Here is a 20,926-nt window from a genome sequence, read left to right as displayed (position 1 = left end):
TATTTTAGTTATTGCTGTTATAGCTCTCATATTTGCACTTTCCATATTTTTTTCTGGTTTTATGGCCTTTATAGATTTATGCCATGTAGATTTTTTGCACTATGTTTAATAGATTCAATTACTTGCATTGTAATTTCCTTTCCTGTGCCTATTTTTGCCTTTTTTCCAATATTTGTGTTGCTGATTGCATCCAATGTCAACTTAATGTTAATTGATACCTTTGAGGACTTCAACAAAGCCTTTGAGAACATCATTTCAAATGCTTTGAGACTTCCGATGCCTTAATTAAAAGCTTTTGGATAACTTGACATTAATGAAGATGCCTATTATCTCTGTAATAAGTACAAGTCTAATCCACTTTTACCAAATGAGAACTCTTGATTGTTGCATTACTTGTAAAAGCAATGCAAGTAAAATTGATGTCAAAGTTTTCTGGTAACATTAGGATTAGGAACAGACTACAATATTTATGTTAGCATCTGGCTTGGACATGTACCTTTAGAAAAGGATGATGTATGAAATCCAGAGGACTTACTAATACAATAAATCCAAAAGATGCCGCGGTTTTGAACAAGCAATAAACTTTACTATACATTAGTAGAAGAGAATTACAGTCTACAATACATGTACAACTTATATTCTAACAAACTGAATTTACACGTGGTAAATATTGTAATAAACTGTGATTAAACATTCCACAGAACACATCAAATAGCAAACATGATCAAGACTGTTCCCAGAGATTTGTCAGCAATTCCACCCACATGATAACTATGGTGAGTAATCAAACCACATTAAACTTTACAAGGGATAATAATGCTACATTCCTCAAAGGCTGTTCCCATTCTGGTAGATCACCCTCCTTTCCTTGGTCTACATTACCCTTGACTCCAAGAATGCACTCTGTTCACAAACCAAACAACAGGATCCAGCTAGCTAGCTTCGCAAAGCAAGTTAGGTGGGTGTCTCCTCTCTACCCCTAAAGTTCTAAGCTTGCACAGTTGCATCAGTCAACACTTACTCTCTCAGCTGTACATAAACGTTAAACGCTGCAGGCTTACTCCAAGCTCCTCACAGATTCCTCGAACAGACCCAGTGACTTTACCACACAGAATCATAAAATCTCTACTGCGCGGAAAGAGGCCATTTGGCTCGAGTCTGCATTCACTCTCCCAAGAGCACACCACTCAGACCAATTCCCCTACCCCATCCTAGTAACTCACATTTACCATGGCTAATTCACCTCATCTGCACATCCCTGGACAATACAGATGACTTAGCATGACCAAACAACCTAACCTTTTTTTTAAATTTATTTATTCATGGGATGGGGTGTCACTGGCTAGGCCAGCATTTATTGCTCATCCCTAATTGCCGAAAGGGCAACCACATTGCTGTGGGTCTGGAGTCACATGTTGGCTAGACCAGGTAAGGATGGCAGTTTCCTTCCCTGAAAGACCTTAGTGAACCAGATGGGTTTCTCCGGCAATCGGCAATTGATTCATGGTTATCACTCTTAATTCTAGATTTTTAAAGAGTTCAGATTCCACCATCTGCCATGGGGGATCTGAACCTGGGTCCCCAGCGTACTACCTACTACCTCTTCACCCTGCACATCTGGGAGAAAACTGGAACACCTGATGGAAACCCACGCGGACACAGGGAAAACATGCAAAATCCACACAGACATTCACTCAAGACTGGAATTGAAGCTGGGTCGCTGGTGCTATGAGACAGCTGTGCTAACCGCTGAGCAATTGTGCCACTTTTTCAGCTTCCCAGGACATCTTCTGAGACTGACTCCAATACTTAGAAGCCTACTAATTCCTAGAATGTCCTCCTGAGTTCTAACAACAGTGCCGTCAAACTGCACTCATTTCCCCAATGAGTTCCCTACACAGAATCTGGGTAATTCAGCTGTTTTCCTCAGTAGTGCAGATAACTGTGGCACTTATAACATGGAATCTGTTTTTGTCTCTCATACCTGATCACTCAGAGCATATATCTCTTGAACTCTTCAATAACTCCGAACAGTCCTGGGTGAACTATTGAGAACCTTGTAATGAGCTACACTTCTATTGCTGGACAGAATTGAAGCCGCCATCTAGCAACTCTTGTGACTGAATATGCTCTGAATGTTGCAACTCACTTTGATGGGTTCCCCAGGAGAATTGAATTCAACAGAAAGTGGATTTCATCTCAGTAGGGAATCTGCCTTCACTTTGCTTAAGGCCCATAATCCTTCCATCCAGAAGCTACGTCACAGGGTGCACACTGTGATGCAGGTACCGTTGCACAAATTATTTTGTCCATGCATTTTGATGACTGCATGATCATAGCACCAGCACATTGAAATTTAATTATCTGAATGCAAATCTTAATCAATGATGCATATCCCACAGAAGAAGCAGTGGCTTCTCATCCAACTATGCTCCAAGGACTAACATAAAATAAAACATGTACAGGTTGCCTAACCATCGTGGAATTGATTTGCAATTAGGTTTTAACAGGCCTGTCTGCTTTATTGTACCACTGTCCTGGCTTCTTGCTGTCTGTGAATAATCTTCTATCCAATGTCAGGAGAACTGCCCTCATCAGAGGAAACCTGAACCGTATTGACAAGGTGGACATGGTATTGATGGATGACTCCAGAACAAGGGTCACTATGTTAAAATTCAGGGGCCCCCTTTCAGGACAAAAGAAGAGATATTTCCTGAGGTTCAAAAAAAGCACTCTGCCTAATACGGGGGTGGAAGTAAGGTCATGGAATGCTTTGACGCCAGAGATAGGTAGCTGTTTCTAAAACAATGGAATCAAAAGACTAATTTGGAGAAGATGGGATTGAGAAGTTTGAAATAGATCAACAATGATCTCAATGAATGGTGGAGCAGGTTTGACAGGCTAAATGGCCTACTTCTCTTAATTCGTAAATTCACACCTTTAAAAAACCTTGCTTATCTTGTTTTGAAGTCACCTCAGTTGTGAGTACATGAAAAAGATTAGAACTATTATAAAGGTCAAAAAAATGGAGAAATTTACAAAAAACAATCAATCTATTCATTATACCCCACAGAAAGAGGGCAAGTAAAACTGCTAACATTTATCCGGCTCTGACACCACCTGACTAGTGCTGCAAGGTGGTAGACTTTCTGGTTTAATTTCACTGGGAAGAGGCCTGGAAGAGAATGGAGCATCATTGAAGAATGAATCATGAGTGTGAAGTACACATTGGATTACCAGCTGCACTTGAGCAGTGATAATGTTCAAGTGAGCTAGCTACCTTAGAGCAGATAGAGATGGCACTGAACACTAGAAACAAACCAAAATGCACCTGGCAAACCATGTGGAACACCTCTTAAATTGCAGGTGGCAATTGGATTCCTAACAATAAACTTAAATAGAGTACTGCATACAAAATATTCAGCGCACTGGAAACAAAATGAAGGATTTATTTAACACACTCACTAAAGGATCACTGATTGCTAAAACACATGGTCAAACATGTGCAATGGCAAAAGAGGTCAACTTTATGATAAATATTACTTGGCACATTGGAACTGATGCTGAATTAAACTAGTAAGATACCACAAAAATACCTTAAAAGCAATGACATGCCAAGAACAGGATACAGTCCTGCTGTGCAACTCTATAAATGGGGTCTTTGTGTTCTGGGCAATGACGGAAATCTCATGACTTATGAATGAATTCACTAGTTCCAGTAAGTCCTTGCATCCTTCACTTGTTCACTGTTGTGTCATGCCCTGGAAATACTGGATGGCAAAACATTGCCTTAACCAGTTGGATCAATCTGTGTTCAGGCAATGTTTATTCTCCTATCTCCACAAATATTTCACTAAAGAGGTGGTTGCTTTGTATCCTTGATGAATGTTGGCATTGACCAGGAAATTAACATTTGGAAAATCAATATTCTAAGTTCATTAAGCAGTAACTTCCAGAACATTACTAGAAAGTACATTTTTAAAAGAAAAACCCTATAAACAGAAATCTAACACAATTAATGATGGAATATACAACCAGTTTAACAGTGTGAGGATTTATTCTGTAGTTGAAATGTGTAGCATAGTTCACCTCTCTATTTGAAGTGATTTCTCCTAGATCATCGTCCACAGTATAAGGGTTTGTTGTTGAAATGATACCAAGTAAATGGTGCCAGCCTGCCAAGCTCAGTGCTGCCCTGAATGGACGTCCACACTTGGATCACAAACCAAAATCCCCAAATTTAGCTTCGTTAGCTGTGTTGTTAAACACGTCCACTGATTTTAGGTGGCACGGTGGTTGGCACTGCTTCCTCACAGCGCCAGGGACCCAGGTTCAATTCCATCCTCGGGTGACTGTGTGGAGTTTGCACATTCTCCCCACGTCTGCGTGGGTTTCCTCCAGGTGCTCCGGTTACCTCCCACAGTCCAAAGATGTGCAGGTTAGGTGGATTGGCTATGCTAAATTGCCCATAGTGTTCAGGGATGTGTAGATTAGATGGGTTATAGGAGGATCAGTTTGGGTGAGTGCTCGGAGGGTCGGTGTGGACTTGTTAGGCCAAGGGGCCGGTTTCCACACTGTAGGGATTCTATGAAATGCTTCTACCACAGTCCAGCAAGACTCTTGTACCATCTAGTGGTCAATGTTTGAAACTCAGGAGTTAAATTTTCCTCAATACCTGATTGACATGAACGAAGATCTTTCGCTGAGTAACTGATCAAATAGGATAAACTGGATAAAGGCTGGCATCAAAATTAGATACTCTGACCTTTCACCTGCAGCCCAGCAGAATAAAATTAGTTCCAAAGGTTCTGAACTTGAAACATTAATTTTTTTTTTCCCCCCACAGATGCTGCCAGACCTGCTGAGTTTCTTCAGCATCTTGCTTTTGTTTTTCAAATTTTCAGCATCTTTAAATGTTTAAATCACTACCTCATTATTTCCAGGTATGACCATTTTGTAGAAGTTCTATTCCTCTCTCCAACAGGATTTCCAGTTTAATCTTTCCTTATTCACCATCATTACCTCTGCTTTTGCTCCTAGTGTCTGGCCTTTGGCTACCTATCCAGATTTCCCACCCCTACTTTTTTCTCTGGGCTCCTGCTCCTCCTATCCATCCCCACCACGCATATCAGCATAGATACCACATTTTTCCTACAGCTTCAGTTCTGAAGGGGGGTCACTGGACTCAAACTCATTATCATAGATCAGACAATCCCTACAGTGTGGAATCAGGCCCTTTGGCCCAACAAATCCACACCAACTCGCAGAGCATCCCACCCAGGCCCATCCCCCTATAACTCACCTAATCTACACATCCCTGAACACAATGGGTAATTTAGTATAGCCAATCCACCTAGCCTGCATATCCTTGGACTGCAAGAGGAAACTGGAGCACCCGGAGGAAACCCACACGGACCCATGAGAATGTGCAAACTCCACAGACAGTCGCCCAAGGGTAGAATTGAACCCAGGGTCCATGGCACAGTGAGGCATCAGTGCTAACCACTGAACCACCATGCCGCCCAATGTTAACTCTTTTCTATTCACAGATGCAGAATTTCTCCAACAATTTCTGTTTTTGTTGGTTTCAGATCTCCAGTTCTTTGTTTTAGAATGTCATTTTATATTTTGAAGACAATGATTACTTAAAATAGTTTAAAATTTGGTAATGGTCTTTGCATTTCATTTTGTTCTCATGAATGCAGGGGCACTATGCAAGTGGTATTACTACCAAGCTTCCCCAGTATTTTGTATAAAGAATACAACAGCACCTGGAGATGCTGTTTGCTTTTCAATTTTACATGACCAATGTATTATATAAATTCTTTCTCTTGTTTGTTGCCCATGATGGTATAGGAATTTGTTCTTTCCACACCCCTCCCCACCCCCAACCAAAAAATAACAAATTATTTTCCAAAATTATCTTTGATTCTTCACCACTAAATTGTTGCAGAGACAAACACCAATATTAAAATACTAAAAATATTGTAGCATTTCCAAAAACTAGCACAAGGTCTTTCTAATCTGGAACGTTTGAAAACCAATGGACTAGATTTTTTTTTGATAGCAGTTTCCCACCATTTGATGCTTTATGGATTAATAGGCTACAGGTACAACTTATAACCCTGAAATACCACCCGAGACGGCAGCTAATTTGATTGCCAGCACTGCTGGTTGCAGTGGCCACTGCCGGAATTTACAAGCATCCCAAGAGACCAAGTTGCCACGGAAATTAAATACATTTGGTGTTTCACTGAGGCTTGGGAGGGTAACCTGAGGGAATGGGGCAGGGGGGACGGGTATTGTGCTTGCACACGAGCACACACAATCTGCAGATAGCAGATGTTCGTAGCATCTCCACTCAAATCAAGTGGGTTTATCCACAGAGTACAACTTCCACAAACAACCCACACATCACCATATGTTGAATTTTGACGCAAGATCCAGGACTTGAAATATCAGTCTTTTCTCTCTTCAGATTCTGTTTGACCTGAGTTTTCCCAGCATTTCCATTTTCATTTTAGATTTCCAGCACCTGCAGTATTTTACCTAATCACTAAGCATATTTAGCAGATTAGCAAATATATTTTAGTGCTACATGTGTAACTTCAAATTTCCATCGTCACTGTCAATGTAGACCCAAAATCCTCAACACGCATCTTCCAGCCGTAAATGGTTACATCTAGTACAACCCAAATTTAGGGGCTGCTTGTTTATAGTGGCAGTAAATAGTTCAGTTTTAGATGGACATCAGATGAATCCGGTATTTGTGAAAGCGAAAACAAAAACAGTATTTTCTTGTACTGGAGATAATTACCAGGTCCATAAATTTTATTTTTTAAATACATGCATGGGTATGTGTGCTATGTAAGAACAGGAGTAGGCCATTTAGCCCCTTAAGCCTTTCCTGCCATTCAATAAGATCATGGCTGATCTGTGGTCTTTCTCCATTTACTTGCCTTTGGCCCATATCCTTTAACACCACCAATAACAAAACTTTTTCTATCTCAGATTCAGCATTAACAACTGTTCCTGCATCCATTGCCATTTGAAAGTTCCAAGCATCTACCATCCATGTGTGCGGAAGTGCTCCCAACATCTCTCCTGAGTGGTCTGGCCCTAATTCTCCAACTACGCTCCTAGTTCTAGAATCCCCAACCAGTGAAAAAATAGTTTATCTTTAAATACCCTGTCTTTTCCTGTTAATATCTTGAAGCTTTTGATCAGATCACCCCTTAACCTTCTAAACTCTAGAGAAAACAGGCCTAATTTATGTACCTCACTTTGTAACTTAATCCCTTAAGTCCAGGTAAATCATTTTTGTAAACCTACGTTGTACTCCCTCCAAGATTTGTCCTTCCTAAGGCGTGGTGCACAGATCTACTTGGAGTACTCCAAGCGGGGTCTAACCAGGGTTTTGTATGCTGCAGCATAACTCCAGTCCAGATATACAGACCAGAATTCCATTAGCTTTCTTGCTTATTTTTGTACCTGTTCGTGACATTTTAAAGATTGAGGCAATTGAACCACCAAGTTTCTGCAGACGTCCACTGTATTTAACTTCATACCATCATTGAAAGTATTCTGATCTATCCCTTCTAAGTCAAGAATAACTAGAAAGTGCAGTTTGCACAGGTATAAAGGCATCTGGTACAAAAGGAATAAAGACTGTTTCAAAAATAAACTGTTTTTCTCTCAATTTGTTTAATGTAAAGACAAAAGAATGTTAGCCAAGACCCTCATAAAAATCGGAAGAATAAAATGGGATCAGAATTCAAAATTTTATTTCAATGCTTATACTGATTAAAATACATGGATCAGCCATCAATATACAAACCTCAAATGATAGTTTAAACTACAAGGTCATGGGGACCAAAAACAAGAGCAAAGACAAAAATTCAAACTTCTTGAGGCAATGGATAATGCAAGGGCAAACAAAAGGTCACAAAATTTTAATTTACATTTCTAAAGGATGTCAAACTGTTTGCAAACCCAGAGCTGTTATCTGTTTGTGCTCAACAACCAAGATGATTTTACAGTCCAGGAAGTTGTTACTTGCTCAGGCGAGCAACAGATAATAGGCAAATAATTACATTACTTCTGAATGATGCACAACAGTACTAAAACTGAAAAGTGATCACAAATGTTATAAGTTATCTACACAATACCTTTTTTAAAAGCCACAGAACAAGTTCAATCTAGGCACTCTGCAATATTGTTATTAAAATAAAGTAAAAACACAAGATACCAAATAGGCTACCAACTCTTTTTCTTTACTACCCCATCTGATCATCAGGATGAATACACAGATCAGTTCCAGGTTCAAGCTTGAGCCAAGGTCATAATGCTAATCCTGAAAAATGTATTATTTTCCCAGTTCTGAAAGGAAAAAGTACCAAATCTGATTGTGCAGTTTCGCATGATATTCTAGGAAAATAGAGTTTTGCTGTTATTGGGGGTGGGGGTCACGGGTTTGGTTGGAATCTTGGTTCATATGTGCTTTGAGTACAACACCACCCTACCCCTACCCCAAAAAAGTTACTGCACTTTTGCATAATTTCTTGAATATCTTGGCTTTGTACACCAAAAGTTTCCAATAAATGCGATAGACATTACATAGTGGTCCATACTACACTTGGTTGTACATCCTAACACCCAACAGAAATATGTAGAGTGACTGGAAAATGGATGTCTGTACATTCTTTTAACATGTGAATCTGTAGTAAAGTGGAGCTAACAGATGAGAATTACATTTTTTTTAAAAGAGTGTAAGAAAATCTTTTTATGGCCAGAGAAGTGGCTTACTTAATGGAGAGCAATACAGTTAGTTATAGATCAGAGGTGTATTTTGAGACTTCACTGTCAAAGGAACCAAGAGATTAGAGCTTCAGAAAAGCAGGAGCATATGCATTTCTCATTCAACTTAAAAGTAGCTAATTTGAAGTTGTTAACAGCAAAGAAAAAGAGCTGCAAAGATTAGGTTATCACATTTCAAAAGGCCTGTTTAAGTTTTATGGGACCTAGCAATTATGAAGTTGCTTCCAAAATCATGCTATCCAACAAAAGAGAATCTGTCATTTCTTTTTTAAAAGTAGTATTTCCTTTCGTTCCTTTTTTTTCCTCCATTCTTTCAATTAGGGGAGTTGAAATGCAAGGTCCTATATACAGAGAGGCACCTGTTGAACTCAAAATTCAACACGCTACCAAACAAATGTGTCATATTAGCATCTCCCAACAGCAATACCACATTAAGTTTAATTGAAAGTGCCTAATTCATAAAGGTCTTGCAAGTTCCAAAAAGTGCCGGCTTGTTAAATTGTACAGTGTGCTTACATACTCCCCTAGATTTTTATCTTGAATAGAGACAGCACTGGTGTATTCAACACCAGAAAAATATTTTGTTTACTGTTGGGCACACTGAGATTCAACAGTGGGCTGAGATGACACGTGGATGACTGGGTGCAACTTTGGACGCTTAACTCTTTTCTTCGGTTTCAGCTCTTCTGCTTCAACAATTTCTTCCTCATCTGGCTTTTCTAGCTTCACATCAGTCTTGGATACCCTACAGACAGAGTATTCAAACAATCTTCCATATTATGGGAATAAATATGATACAGGAGCCAAAAATCAGAGATTTATCTAGTAGCAATTCAGAAATAGATAATAGGAACAAGTTTATTATACAGTTTTGGCCTCAAAATATTTCTAACATGAGACTAAATTGTACAACATTGGGATTGTTGCAACATTTTTAGATTGAGATAAATTTAAAAAAAAAGACAAGTTAGAAAAAACACTTGATAAATCTCTGAACCAGTACACAAAAGCTTTTAAAAGACAACCTTTGCAGAAATTATTCATCACTGTACACAAGGGACAGTATACTGATACAGAAAAACAATCCTATTTTACAGATCTGCTGTAATTTCATACTCCAACTAGGAACAAGATTGTAACCTAGCCCTACGATTCAAGCACTAAACAGACGTGAGACATTACAAAATTGCAGAAGAAATTACAACACAAAACAGGCTGATTAGTCTAAATTGGTGTTTATTCTCCACACAAGCAGTCATCCTCATTACTGGTCATGTTCCCAAATCCTTTTATCCGATATCCCTTCAACCGGTCACACCGACTGATAAGCATTGACATGGTCCTTGCTTCAATGATCAACTTAGGCTGTTTTTTCACTTCCTCTTAACTCTTTACATAAAAATAAATTTCTCCATCTTGCTGCCTTAAATCTTTTACATTTCAGTTTATATCCACATTCATTCACTGTAGACCCCTCAAATCGCTTATATTAAGTTCCACACCCTCAGTTTTAAATAAATCTTTCAAAATACTCCATAATATCTTCCCCAATTGAAATAGATCCTATTTTTCAGTATCTTTATTCTCAAGCCAAGTTACCTTCTAGGGAAACTGTACTGTATCTTTTCTATTTTTTGATTCAATATCATCCCTACTGTATATAAATGGACCAACCTTGAAAATACAACTACAGGATTTTATTATGTTAAAAGTTTCTCCTTCTCTAGGTAAACAATTTAGCAACATAGTTAAAAAGTAAATCTGTGTAAAATTTTATTAACATTTCCTAATAAGACTACAGACTTAAAATTACTGGTAGTTTACAGTGAAATATTGTATCATAGATATCCAAAGTTTACTGGGCTAAACTAACCAGTTCAAATTTGTTTTGCACAAAGGAAAAAGGCCTCGAGATTAAAAAAAGGCAACAGTACAATAAAGTAGCAATACACGACTAGAGACAATACACTCACTATACCCCATTATCTGTGTCGGCACTTTTTGTAGTGATGCACAAACCAACTTAAATGCTGTGACATCCATTATAAAAATCATAGTCCATCGTGGGACATTATGACTTCTGAAAGCAAAAGAGGATTTTAGTAGAACAGTAATAACATTTCCTCAGATAAGAGACACGCACAACTTTTGAAACAGGCAATTCAAATGATAGCCCTATTGGAAGTTTAAAAAATAAACTGATTCTGTCTCCCTCTCTTAACACAGACACGCTATTGTATTCTGATTGACATTCAGTTGAAGCAAATGGGTGCCTCAGCATTTTGAAATCATGCACCTTAACTACATAACCTTGTCTTTCAAGTAGATTTTTTTCATGAAATTACAGCAGTCTACAAATCAAACTTTCAATTAACTAAACAACTAAAGTTCTTAAAAAGTTCACAAATATGGAGTTTACAATTGAAGATTAAATTACAGATTAAAGGTGTAGAAACTTTTAAAAAAATCTCCCAAACCAATAATAAAAACACATTTTTGGTTACGTCTAATTAGTCCTTTGAGTACTAAAAAGAAATTTCAAACCAATTTTTTATTCTGAAGCTTGCTGTTGCTCTGGACACTCATCCTGCATTTGCTCCAGCAACCATAAAACAGTAAAAAATGGTTAGCTCAGCATTCACAGGGTTAATATTAACAAGAATTGAACTGTACCAGTGTCATGCCTTACTGTAATGCCATTAAACCATGAACAGTCCAGTGGCAGGACATGTATACAAAACTAGAAATCCTGGCCTGCATTTGCACTTAGGGAACGGTTCTTGAGAATCTACTTGTAGTCACCTGGAAAACTGGTGGCAAAACTATTGGAAGCAGTATTGCCAGTAACTATAGTAGTACCTCTACTGTAGGTCTCACTCAACTAGAAACTTGGGGAGAAAATAATTCAAATCGTAAAATAAAAAAAAACTTACAGCACAGAAGGTCATTCAGCCCACTGTGAATTTACAGGTTCTTTGGAAGACCTACCCAAACGGTTTCATTCTCCCACATTTTGGCCTGCAGCCCCTCAATTCTGGCACCCCTATGAAAAGGTATACACCTGGAGTAGTAAATGAGCATGCTAAATCATGTACAATGCAAGAACATTAAAGCTAAATGTTTCATCAGTTTATAAATGCATGATAAAAACTGAAAGAACTGCGGATGCTGCAAATCAGGAGCAAAAACAAAGTTGCTGGAAAAGCTCAGCAGGTCTGGCAGCATCTGTGAAGGAAAAAACAGAGTTAACATTTTGGGTCCGGTGACCCTTCCCCTTAACGGTTTGGGTCACCAGACCCAAAATGTTAACTTTGTTTTTTCCTCCACAGATGCTGCCAGACCTGCTGAGCTATTCCAGAAACTTTGTTTTTATATAAATGCATGATGTGCCACACAGGTTATGTGGTCTAACTATGACAGGAAGTCAAAGTTCTTATAGCAAAAGCTACAATGCATCAGCATGCTACAAAGTATACAAATAATAGAGGGGCATTTATTGGATGTGGTAACAACACAAAGTGGCATCCTAGAAAATAAACAGTGTGGTACAGTGTATGTATCCCTGCTGGGAGACCAGGGTTCCAGTCCTGTTTATTACAGAGGTATGTAATAATGTCCCCGAACAGGTTGATCAATAAAAAAAAAATCTACATGGTGCAATATTAATCTATAAATGGTTCTGGCATAGATGATAGCCAGAAAGAGGAGATTATAGAGTCATAGAGTTGTACAGCACAGAAAAGACCCTTTAGTCCTACTCGTACATGCTGACCAGATACCCTAAATTAATTTAGTCCCATTTACCAGTTTTAACTATCAGGAACAACAGCCACTTAAAGGCAAGATTTCACAATGCAAATTTATTAAGAATTCACGTGATTTTCTTTTAAATAACACATGGGTGGGTTGACAATTTGAGTTTTGCTCTCTGTAATTGAACAAGTTTTTTAGTGCAATGTGTACTTAGGTAGGTAAAAGGTGTTTAGAGCCTAGCTATTTGAAGGGAAAAAAAAGTGGCAGTTGGGGAAAAATGTAGAAATTGGAGCAGATGCCGCCGTCAAGAAGCTGGCAAAGTGGGTCAAATGCCTTGTTTTGTGCTGAAATTTCAATATTCATCTACCCTCATGGCATTGTGTTTATAAAGTAGTTCTAAGGAGTACTTTCTATGGTTTGACATAAAATAATACTGTACAAATGTAATTTTTCACCTGTTACATCAACATTCCTATCTAAAAACAGCTGTGGGAGGTCTATCGCAGCATTAAGTTTGTGCTACGTTCCAATAATTAATTTTAGAAGACTAACCTTTGGTGCATTACAATCCCTAACAATGCAATTATTTCATAAAGCTTCAATATTGATTTCTTTTGCTAACTGCTATGGATAAGGGGAATAAAGACACAAACAGTTTATAATTCTTTCTCAAACTGGACTCCCTTACTCTACTCAAACATTCAACACTTACACTACATTTTGCCTCCATGTCCCTTTACCACTTGCTTCATTTGCTTCCTTGCTAGTCATCAAATGGTCTTCCAGCTCCGCAATTACCTTCTGTGGCTTTCTTGGTTTTCTTCCTTCCTATACCACACTCCATTCTTTAACTCTCCTTTCTCACTCCTCAGCCTTTTCACTTCTATTTGCTCCAGTTTTAGGCTCTGCATTTTATTCAACAAGTATCTTCTCCATCTATTGGCTCTCTCTCTCATATCTAACTAACCCTCCCTCCTTTCGTTCTCTCATTATTCCTCTCTTCCAATGTGAGAGCTATACCTTTATACTTATTGCCAATGTTCGAACAAAGATTTTCACAAACTATAAAAAGAGAAAGCCCTCAAAATCAATATATGGTTATATATTATTACGGTTATTATATTTCACAAATGAATCTCCCATGATGTTAATGATAGGTCAACAATTACATTTCTATAATCGAGGATGTTCATGTCTAGGGTAACATCAAGCCCACTGGTTTAGTGACTAACTGAAGAATGAAAATAAAAGAAAAATACTCGTGTTCCTTTAACCCTTTACAGTTTCAAAACTTGTTAAAAATGGAATAATAGAATATAAAAGATGCAGCTGAACACAGAATTCTGGTATTTAGCAGTATAGGCCATAGGGAATTGGTATTTGGCTACACATGAGAAATAGAATTCTAGGCTTTGACTGTTGGTGCTTAGTGAATGAACTATATATTTCGGTCTGGTAGCACTGGGGGAGGGGAGGTAAAGGTTGCATTTGTTTGCAAGATGCAACTAGATTTGGATTTAGACTTTATAGTCAACTTTTAAAATAGCTCAAAAGGAAGAAAAGGTTCCTCATTCTCTTCATCCAACTTCACCTCACAGCTTAATCAGCTTTACGAGGTTTATACAGCCATTTTGGTTTCAAATTGTAGTCAAAGTTAGCAAAGGCGCAATTGATCAGGTTTTCACACAAACAAAAATACTTAAAACAAATGAAAAAGCATACATTTTATTTCAATAAAGTTTTCCAAATTCATTTTCTAGTTTTTCTTTAAATAATTTTGAAAAACATCCAAATAAACTGTCAAGAAACATTTGATCAGCCCATTAGTTTACATGCTCAGAGAACAATATCTGCCCTTCATTTAACAGAATCATACAAAATTATCAAGTCCAAGCTCAGGTTTTTGGGAAAGATGCATTCAGGGGAAAAGTCATTTAATATATTCAAAGTTATTAAGAACCAAATTAAGTAATTTAGTCATGCTATTGTACAATCCTTTTTAAAAAAGTTATATTTTGAATGTTAGAAATTACAGTAACTGAGAAAAACTGGCAAAAGAAAATTTGCACAAACCATTATGCAGAATTTAGAATGGATAGCATTTCAAATGTTCTGAGTCTTAGCCAGTTTTGAAACTTGACTATTGAATAAATAAAATTACATGTAATCTTGCTCCCACAGTAAAAAAAAAATGCTTCACCCATATTCACTTAGTTAGAAAAATCAATGCTTCCATGATTTTGTTTGTTTAATAGGCACAACCCATACTCAATTAGAAAGACAACCAGGTAGCTTCTAGTGATTGGGCTCTAACGAACTGTTACTCAGACTAATCATACTGTTTATGCAACTTTTACTTAATATTGAACATGCCATGCAAAGCGTTTCATATTGTTTCCCTATTGGCAGGAATAACAACCTTTGTTGTATTACAGCTTAATCTGAAGGAAATTCTCTAAAAGACTGAAATCTCAATTTATTCCCATTATGACCTGCATGACAACTAGGTTCTAATACATCACATTCCACTGAAATAAATCAGAATATGCAATAAATAGGTCTTTAAATATTAAACAGAGAGAAAATCTGCTTAACCTTCCATGACCAGTAGAAATGTATTTGTTGTCCATTTGGTGGTGCTAATGCTACAGGTAATTTTCCTTTGAAATATGGATCTCTAAATATTGTTATTCAGCATGAAGAAATGGCAACCAGTATTAATAAATACATTGGCCAAGAATGATCATAACAGAAATATGGAGTAGTTTAATTGAACACAAAGAGCTTGAGAACAGGTATCTTCAGTCTGCTGGACTTCATTACAAACTTTAAATGTGGAAGCAATACTCCCTCTTTAGAACTTGTCCAACTGTTCCCAATAATGAACTTTATAGTTTTATTCTTTATATCTCTATATATATAACCCAGAGTACTAGGGTACAAAATACTAACCACTTCAACAGAAATAAAACAAGACATGGCAGATAAAGTTTGTTAAATGGTTTTGGGGAAGACCATGTCCATACAACTAACAAAACCCCATTTGTGCCAATAAGCTGTTCATAGCATAATTAGCAGCAAGGCAGTGGGAAAAGCATATTGCTGAATAACAGGAAGAATTTTTCCAGTGCAGCTGTACGCACTTCAGAGCATGTTTGGTAACTGCTTCTTAAGAATGTGCTACAAAATGTGAGCAAAATATTTCCACGATAATGTTCTCACGAAGTCAGAAATGTTGTATTTAGTGTCCATTACAAATTGCATGCAACTTCTTAGCGCAGTGTGGGATAAAATTTAAAAAGACAAAATTTTAACCAGAGATCCAAATTCAGAGAGGGAAAGGGTGAAACGAAAGGAGTGGGGAGTTAGACAGGGAAGAATGTGAAGGGGTGGGAGAAGGCAGAGCAGAAAAGACAAGGGTGCTTGGGTAGGAGGGATAAAATCCTTTGAGGACTCTTGAGAATTGAAGTTCTAGTACAGATGAGAAACATCAGGTTACAGAATTTCTAGCAATTCAGACAGTGTTTTAGTTATTGAGCAAAACAAAAATTGAGGAAGCAGTCTTTTATCGGATGATCTATATTGTGAAGAGCCAGTTTAGCCCGTTGGAGACAGCACGGATCTAAAGTTGTTTAAGATAAGAGAAAAGACACAAAAAGGACAAAAACAGTTTTCAGAAAAGTTTCAATTGCAGAAAGAATACATTCAAACTTCTCAATATAATCAAAATAGTGAAACTGTGTGTAATGCACAGATTTTCTTTGAATATCAGTGATGTAACTGATGTAGACAAGCTCAGACTGCATGCAAAGCTAGTCTACTCTGGACAATTTAAAGTTGCTTTTGTACTGTGCAAACAAAAATGCCCTGCAATTTGAAATTAAAAAAAAAAAAATTTCAAGCGCTCCAACAATTCATTTATCTAGTAATTTAAGATAAGCAACTTCAAATTACAAGATCATATTTCCCCCTTAAACGATACATGATCCCCAAATTCTGAAGTGCAAAATCCATAAATAAGAATATGTGATGGTACAAGGAGAATATACCAGTGCAATGAACGGACTCCTGCAAAACAGCTTTCTTCCTGTGAGCTCCCAATTGCCGCAGGCTGTCATTTGGTGTTATCATATCCACTGGCTAGATCAAGAATTATATTGGCAAAAGACTGGAACAAATCACCTGGCTAGTTTAGTGGTTATGGAATCAGCAGGGAGTCTAAACAGTGAAGGGTCTCCAGGGAAGGGAGGAGACAAATTGAAAAATAAGCCAAAATATAATTGATCAGTCCTAACCAAAAATGTACACTATACTTTTATCATAGAGCTGGAAAAGTGCAGTATTTAAAGACGGAACAAAATTTGTGAATTTGAACAAAGAAAGGTGAATTAACTAGGCAATTATGTATGACACTGGTTTCAGTCCAATCCTTTCCACATTTATAGCATTTCACGCATTTTCAAAATGAATACAAGGCAAAAAAAAACTAAGCACATACACAAGGAAATGGAATGGGAAATAAAATTAATCTGCCTTTGCAGCAGTTTTGTTTTCAAAATTATAGCCAACAGAATAAATGCATGTTCCAGACCACGCCAGCCAAACAGTTTGCATTCAAAAACTGATGGTACTGCAGGTTTGTAGCAAGACAAGGTAGGATTTTAAGAAAACAGCACATTACCTAGGTCTTCCTTTTGATTAAAAAAACTCTAGTCTTGTTATATAATTTTGAGACTCGAAATTTTTGGAAAGCAGGGAAAGTGCTGAAAACAAAACCAAAGACACCAAGAACAAAGCAGAGAGCGTAGTTCATGCTGTAAATAAGGAGTGCAATAGGCCAGTGCAGAATGCTGGGCAATAGCTGAAAACGAGGCACTGACCTTGGAGATGGTGATGGCCTAGAGACTTCATTGTGGCTCCGTTCAGACAAAACTTGTACCTCATTCACTTCTTGCAAGATTCGTACTCGCTTGCCTTCTTTAGAAGGTGACTGTTTACAGGTGGGTTCCAGTTCTGTAACTTGTTTATCACCAGTTGAGGCTGGCACTGCTTGAATGACTGGTTCAAAGCATGAAGCTAAAATCTCATTATGCAGCGCATCAGTCTGTCTGCTTCTGGCATCGGATATTTTATCAGATGAGAGAGTGGTTTCAATGACAGGATCCTTATTGGATGCGAGTTGAGTTTCTTCAAGCACTTCAAATGGAAGTTTCTCCTTCTTGCGATTTGATGGCCGGTTCTTAATTTCTGGAATCAAATTTTGCAAGCAGAATTTTAAAGTTAAACATAAACAGTTTGAAATTCATGTATTAATCCTGTAGTTACTGCTACATAGCCATGGACCATTTTGGGTGGGGTAGGTAGTCTGGTTCACAACCAACTAACAACTTCACATGTTTAATATCTACTGAAACTAGGGGAAGCGTGTTTTTAAAAAGTATTTAAGATAAAGGCAGGAAACTGTTTAACCATCTTTCTCGTTGGTGTTATTAACTCGAATCATAGAATGATCACAGCATAAAAACAGCGTACATAGCCATCATGCCTAAAATGGCGTTTTATAAAAATGCACATTGAATATAGAACAGTTCAACTTCCACAGAAATGAACAGGTGATGGGGCCAGCACACAGACCATGGTGGTGGGTGGATGACAGCTTTGAAAAATCTACATCCCTACCTCACAAACTGTATATGCAGATATTACTTTGAATTTCACTTCTTAAAAAAAGTTGTAGCAGTAAAAAGCTGACATAAAGATGAATCACATGGGCAATTTAAGCAAGAAATCCATGCCTTGATTAATAGAGACAAGGGTACAGTCTAGAATTGAAGAATTAAATTAGATTACTTGCTATTTTTTCTCTATTTAATTTTACATTTAAATTAAGTATTCATTATTTTTAAAAACAAAGGCTTTCTAATTTGAAATATTACTCACGTGAAGCCTGATCATCATATAGAAGCAATTGACTACTCAACCCTTCAAGTCTATTCTAATATCAAATTAAATCATGTATAATAACAAGACATTGTAATCCAGAATTAGTTATAGATATGCTGAACTGGAGTACAATGCTTGTTTTTTTTTGAAAAGGACTTAGAAACCAAGTTTGTTGAAAGTGTAGAATTCGGTGGTTGTCTGAGTAATCCCTGTGTGGATTACATGAGACCGAACAGGAATCACAGGATGTCACACCAGAGTATTGGGAAGAGACATAGCCAAGAATTTCCAGTAGACATGTGAGTGCAGTTAAGAAACAAACAATGACTCTCTTCTGCTAAAAAGCAATTAGGTGACAGCCACCTGTTGAAAGAAATGGGGGGAATGTCTTTTTGCTATCAGCAGAAGCAAGAATCTCTAAAAAAAAAGGCTCAATTCCCAAAATCAGCACTACCAGAGTCACCCACTTTAATGGCTGCAACGTTTCATAATCTACACATCATGAGCAAACCAAGGACCTTTTTTGTTTTAAAAGAATCACCTCTCATTTCTAATCTGTGTGCTGGCGTTGAGTTTTATTGTTTTTTGTGTTTTGATTTCCCATAACCTCACTATTTCTTTAATTCAAGAAAGCCTGGTTAAATTAACATATTTTAAAGCACTAATAAATTTGAGCTAGGAAGAAAAAAGGTACCCACCAGGAAAGGGATCCATTTAAAATTAACCTTATTGCAAGCAACCAGGGGAGGGCCTGAATAGAGAAGGAGTACCAGGTCACTTCTCCTCGCCTGTGTGCATAATCATTTGGAATCATAATGAATTGGGGCCCTCATCCAGAGAGGAGTTGTAACACGTTTGCTCTGTAATCCAAACTCATTTATCCTGTTTTGCTCCACATAGGCTGACAGTCAAGCAACATCCTTCTAATCTGTGGTATCTACTGCTAAGCAGCAGTGCGGAAGGAGTTACACTGGCTTTGTTTTGGTTTAAATATTATATACACAGATGAATTAAAACAAAAAAGGTACTGCACAGTGAAAACAGGCAGTAATTTTCTGAAGAAGGGTCCCAACCCGAAACATCAACTTTCCTGCCCCTCTGATGCTGCCTGGCCGGCTGTGTTCCTCCAACTCTACACTGTGTTATCTCTGACTCCAGCATCTGCAGTTCTTACTATCTCTGATGCACAACAAAATGTTTACAGTGAGCTCTTCCCTCAACTAACAAAATCCAAACAAACAGTGATGAAAGTTTCAGTTGCCCACGTAACCATAAGAGAGTGACAGAGACATCTGATCTACATTTAGTGCAATTTCACAATGAGTAAATCTTCTTGCACCTGATTACAATTTCAAGTTATAGCCATTGATTACAATTTTCTAGTGCACTTAAATTTACTTAGTCTAATTAAACACAGGATTCAGCATCCACTTATTGATGTGTATATAACTGAATGATATCTTGCAAATAAAGCACAAGCTGGAACTGCAAAAAAGACATTGCTCAACTCTAAAGGAACAAAAACAAAGTTGCTGGAAAAGCTCAGCAGGTCTGGCAGCATCTGTGGAGGAGAAAACAGAGTTAACGTTTCGGATCCTCAGTTCTGACGTTTTTGTTCCTGATTTACAGCATCCGCAGTTCTTTTAGTTTAACTCTAAAAGGAATACGATACATTCACTTGAAATGTTGCAGAACCTCCTACTGGAGACAAGGATTACATTTAACTCAAACTTGAATTCTTTACATTCAAGGCTTACGCTCCAATTTAAGAAATTATAAACTATGTTTATTTGTCACCTTCAAATCTTTGAAAGTGGTTCATTGAGAGTGCTAGGCAAGTGCTTCTCCAATATGCAGCAAAGCAATTTTCCCACTAGCTGCAAAGTTACATGTTTAGCAAAGATGCTACTACTTTCATACTGTCAGAAACTGGCATTGAACCAGTTCAGAAAATTTAAAGTTAAAATGTCACCTTTGTACTGTTGGTTTCAAGTAAACAGGGCAACATGTTTCACAGATAGACAATCACCCACATCAGCTACAGTAAAATAAATTTATGCCAAGCTATGCAGAAGGATGAGGCACTGGCAAATTTAAGTCAAATACTCATACAATACACAAATACTGGTAGCTGGGATAAACAAATAAGGCTGGGTTTTCAAAACTTAGATGAATCACAAGCTGGCATAGATACCTTCAGGTTCATACTTGAGCCTCAACTCATCCAGTTTGATTCGAAGTTTCATGTTTTCACTCTGATATTGTTTCAGCTGTCTCTCATTGGCATAAAATTTACGTTCAACTTCTAAGACACGTTGACTCTCTGCAAGAGCCTTCATGCGTTGCAAAGACAGTTCATCATTAACAGTCTTATTTTCTTTCCTAGTGTAAAGGAAAGTTCCATTATAACCAT

General features: G+C 37.6%; 1 protein-coding gene across 3 annotated transcripts in view; it reads right to left on the bottom strand.

Moving 5' to 3' along the window:
* Window positions 1-7,772: 7,772 nt before the first annotated feature.
* Window positions 7,773-20,926, bottom strand: part of spdl1 (spindle apparatus coiled-coil protein 1) — a 37,190-nt gene continuing 24,036 nt past the window's right edge. For 2 of the 3 annotated variants that reach the window (XM_020528268.2, XM_048606767.1), the window contains exons 10-12: window positions 20,708-20,895; window positions 17,451-17,817; window positions 7,784-9,562 (exon numbers count right to left, since the gene is read on the bottom strand). In XM_020528268.2, the coding sequence (XP_020383857.1) occupies window positions 9,403-9,562; window positions 17,451-17,817; window positions 20,708-20,895 (715 nt within the window). In that variant the 3' untranslated portion in view covers window positions 7,784-9,402. Of the gene's footprint in view, window positions 9,563-17,450; window positions 17,818-20,707; window positions 20,896-20,926 lie in introns of all 3 variants that reach the window. The other variant, XM_048606766.1, reaches the window with a different exon arrangement.

Source organism: Rhincodon typus, chromosome 16, assembly GCF_021869965.1.
Source record: "Rhincodon typus isolate 14 chromosome 16, sRhiTyp1.1, whole genome shotgun sequence".
Taxonomy (NCBI): Eukaryota; Metazoa; Chordata; class Chondrichthyes; order Orectolobiformes; family Rhincodontidae; genus Rhincodon; species Rhincodon typus.
The sequence above is the reverse complement of the archived record's forward strand: the minus strand, read 5'-3'. Positions and strand labels throughout refer to the sequence as shown.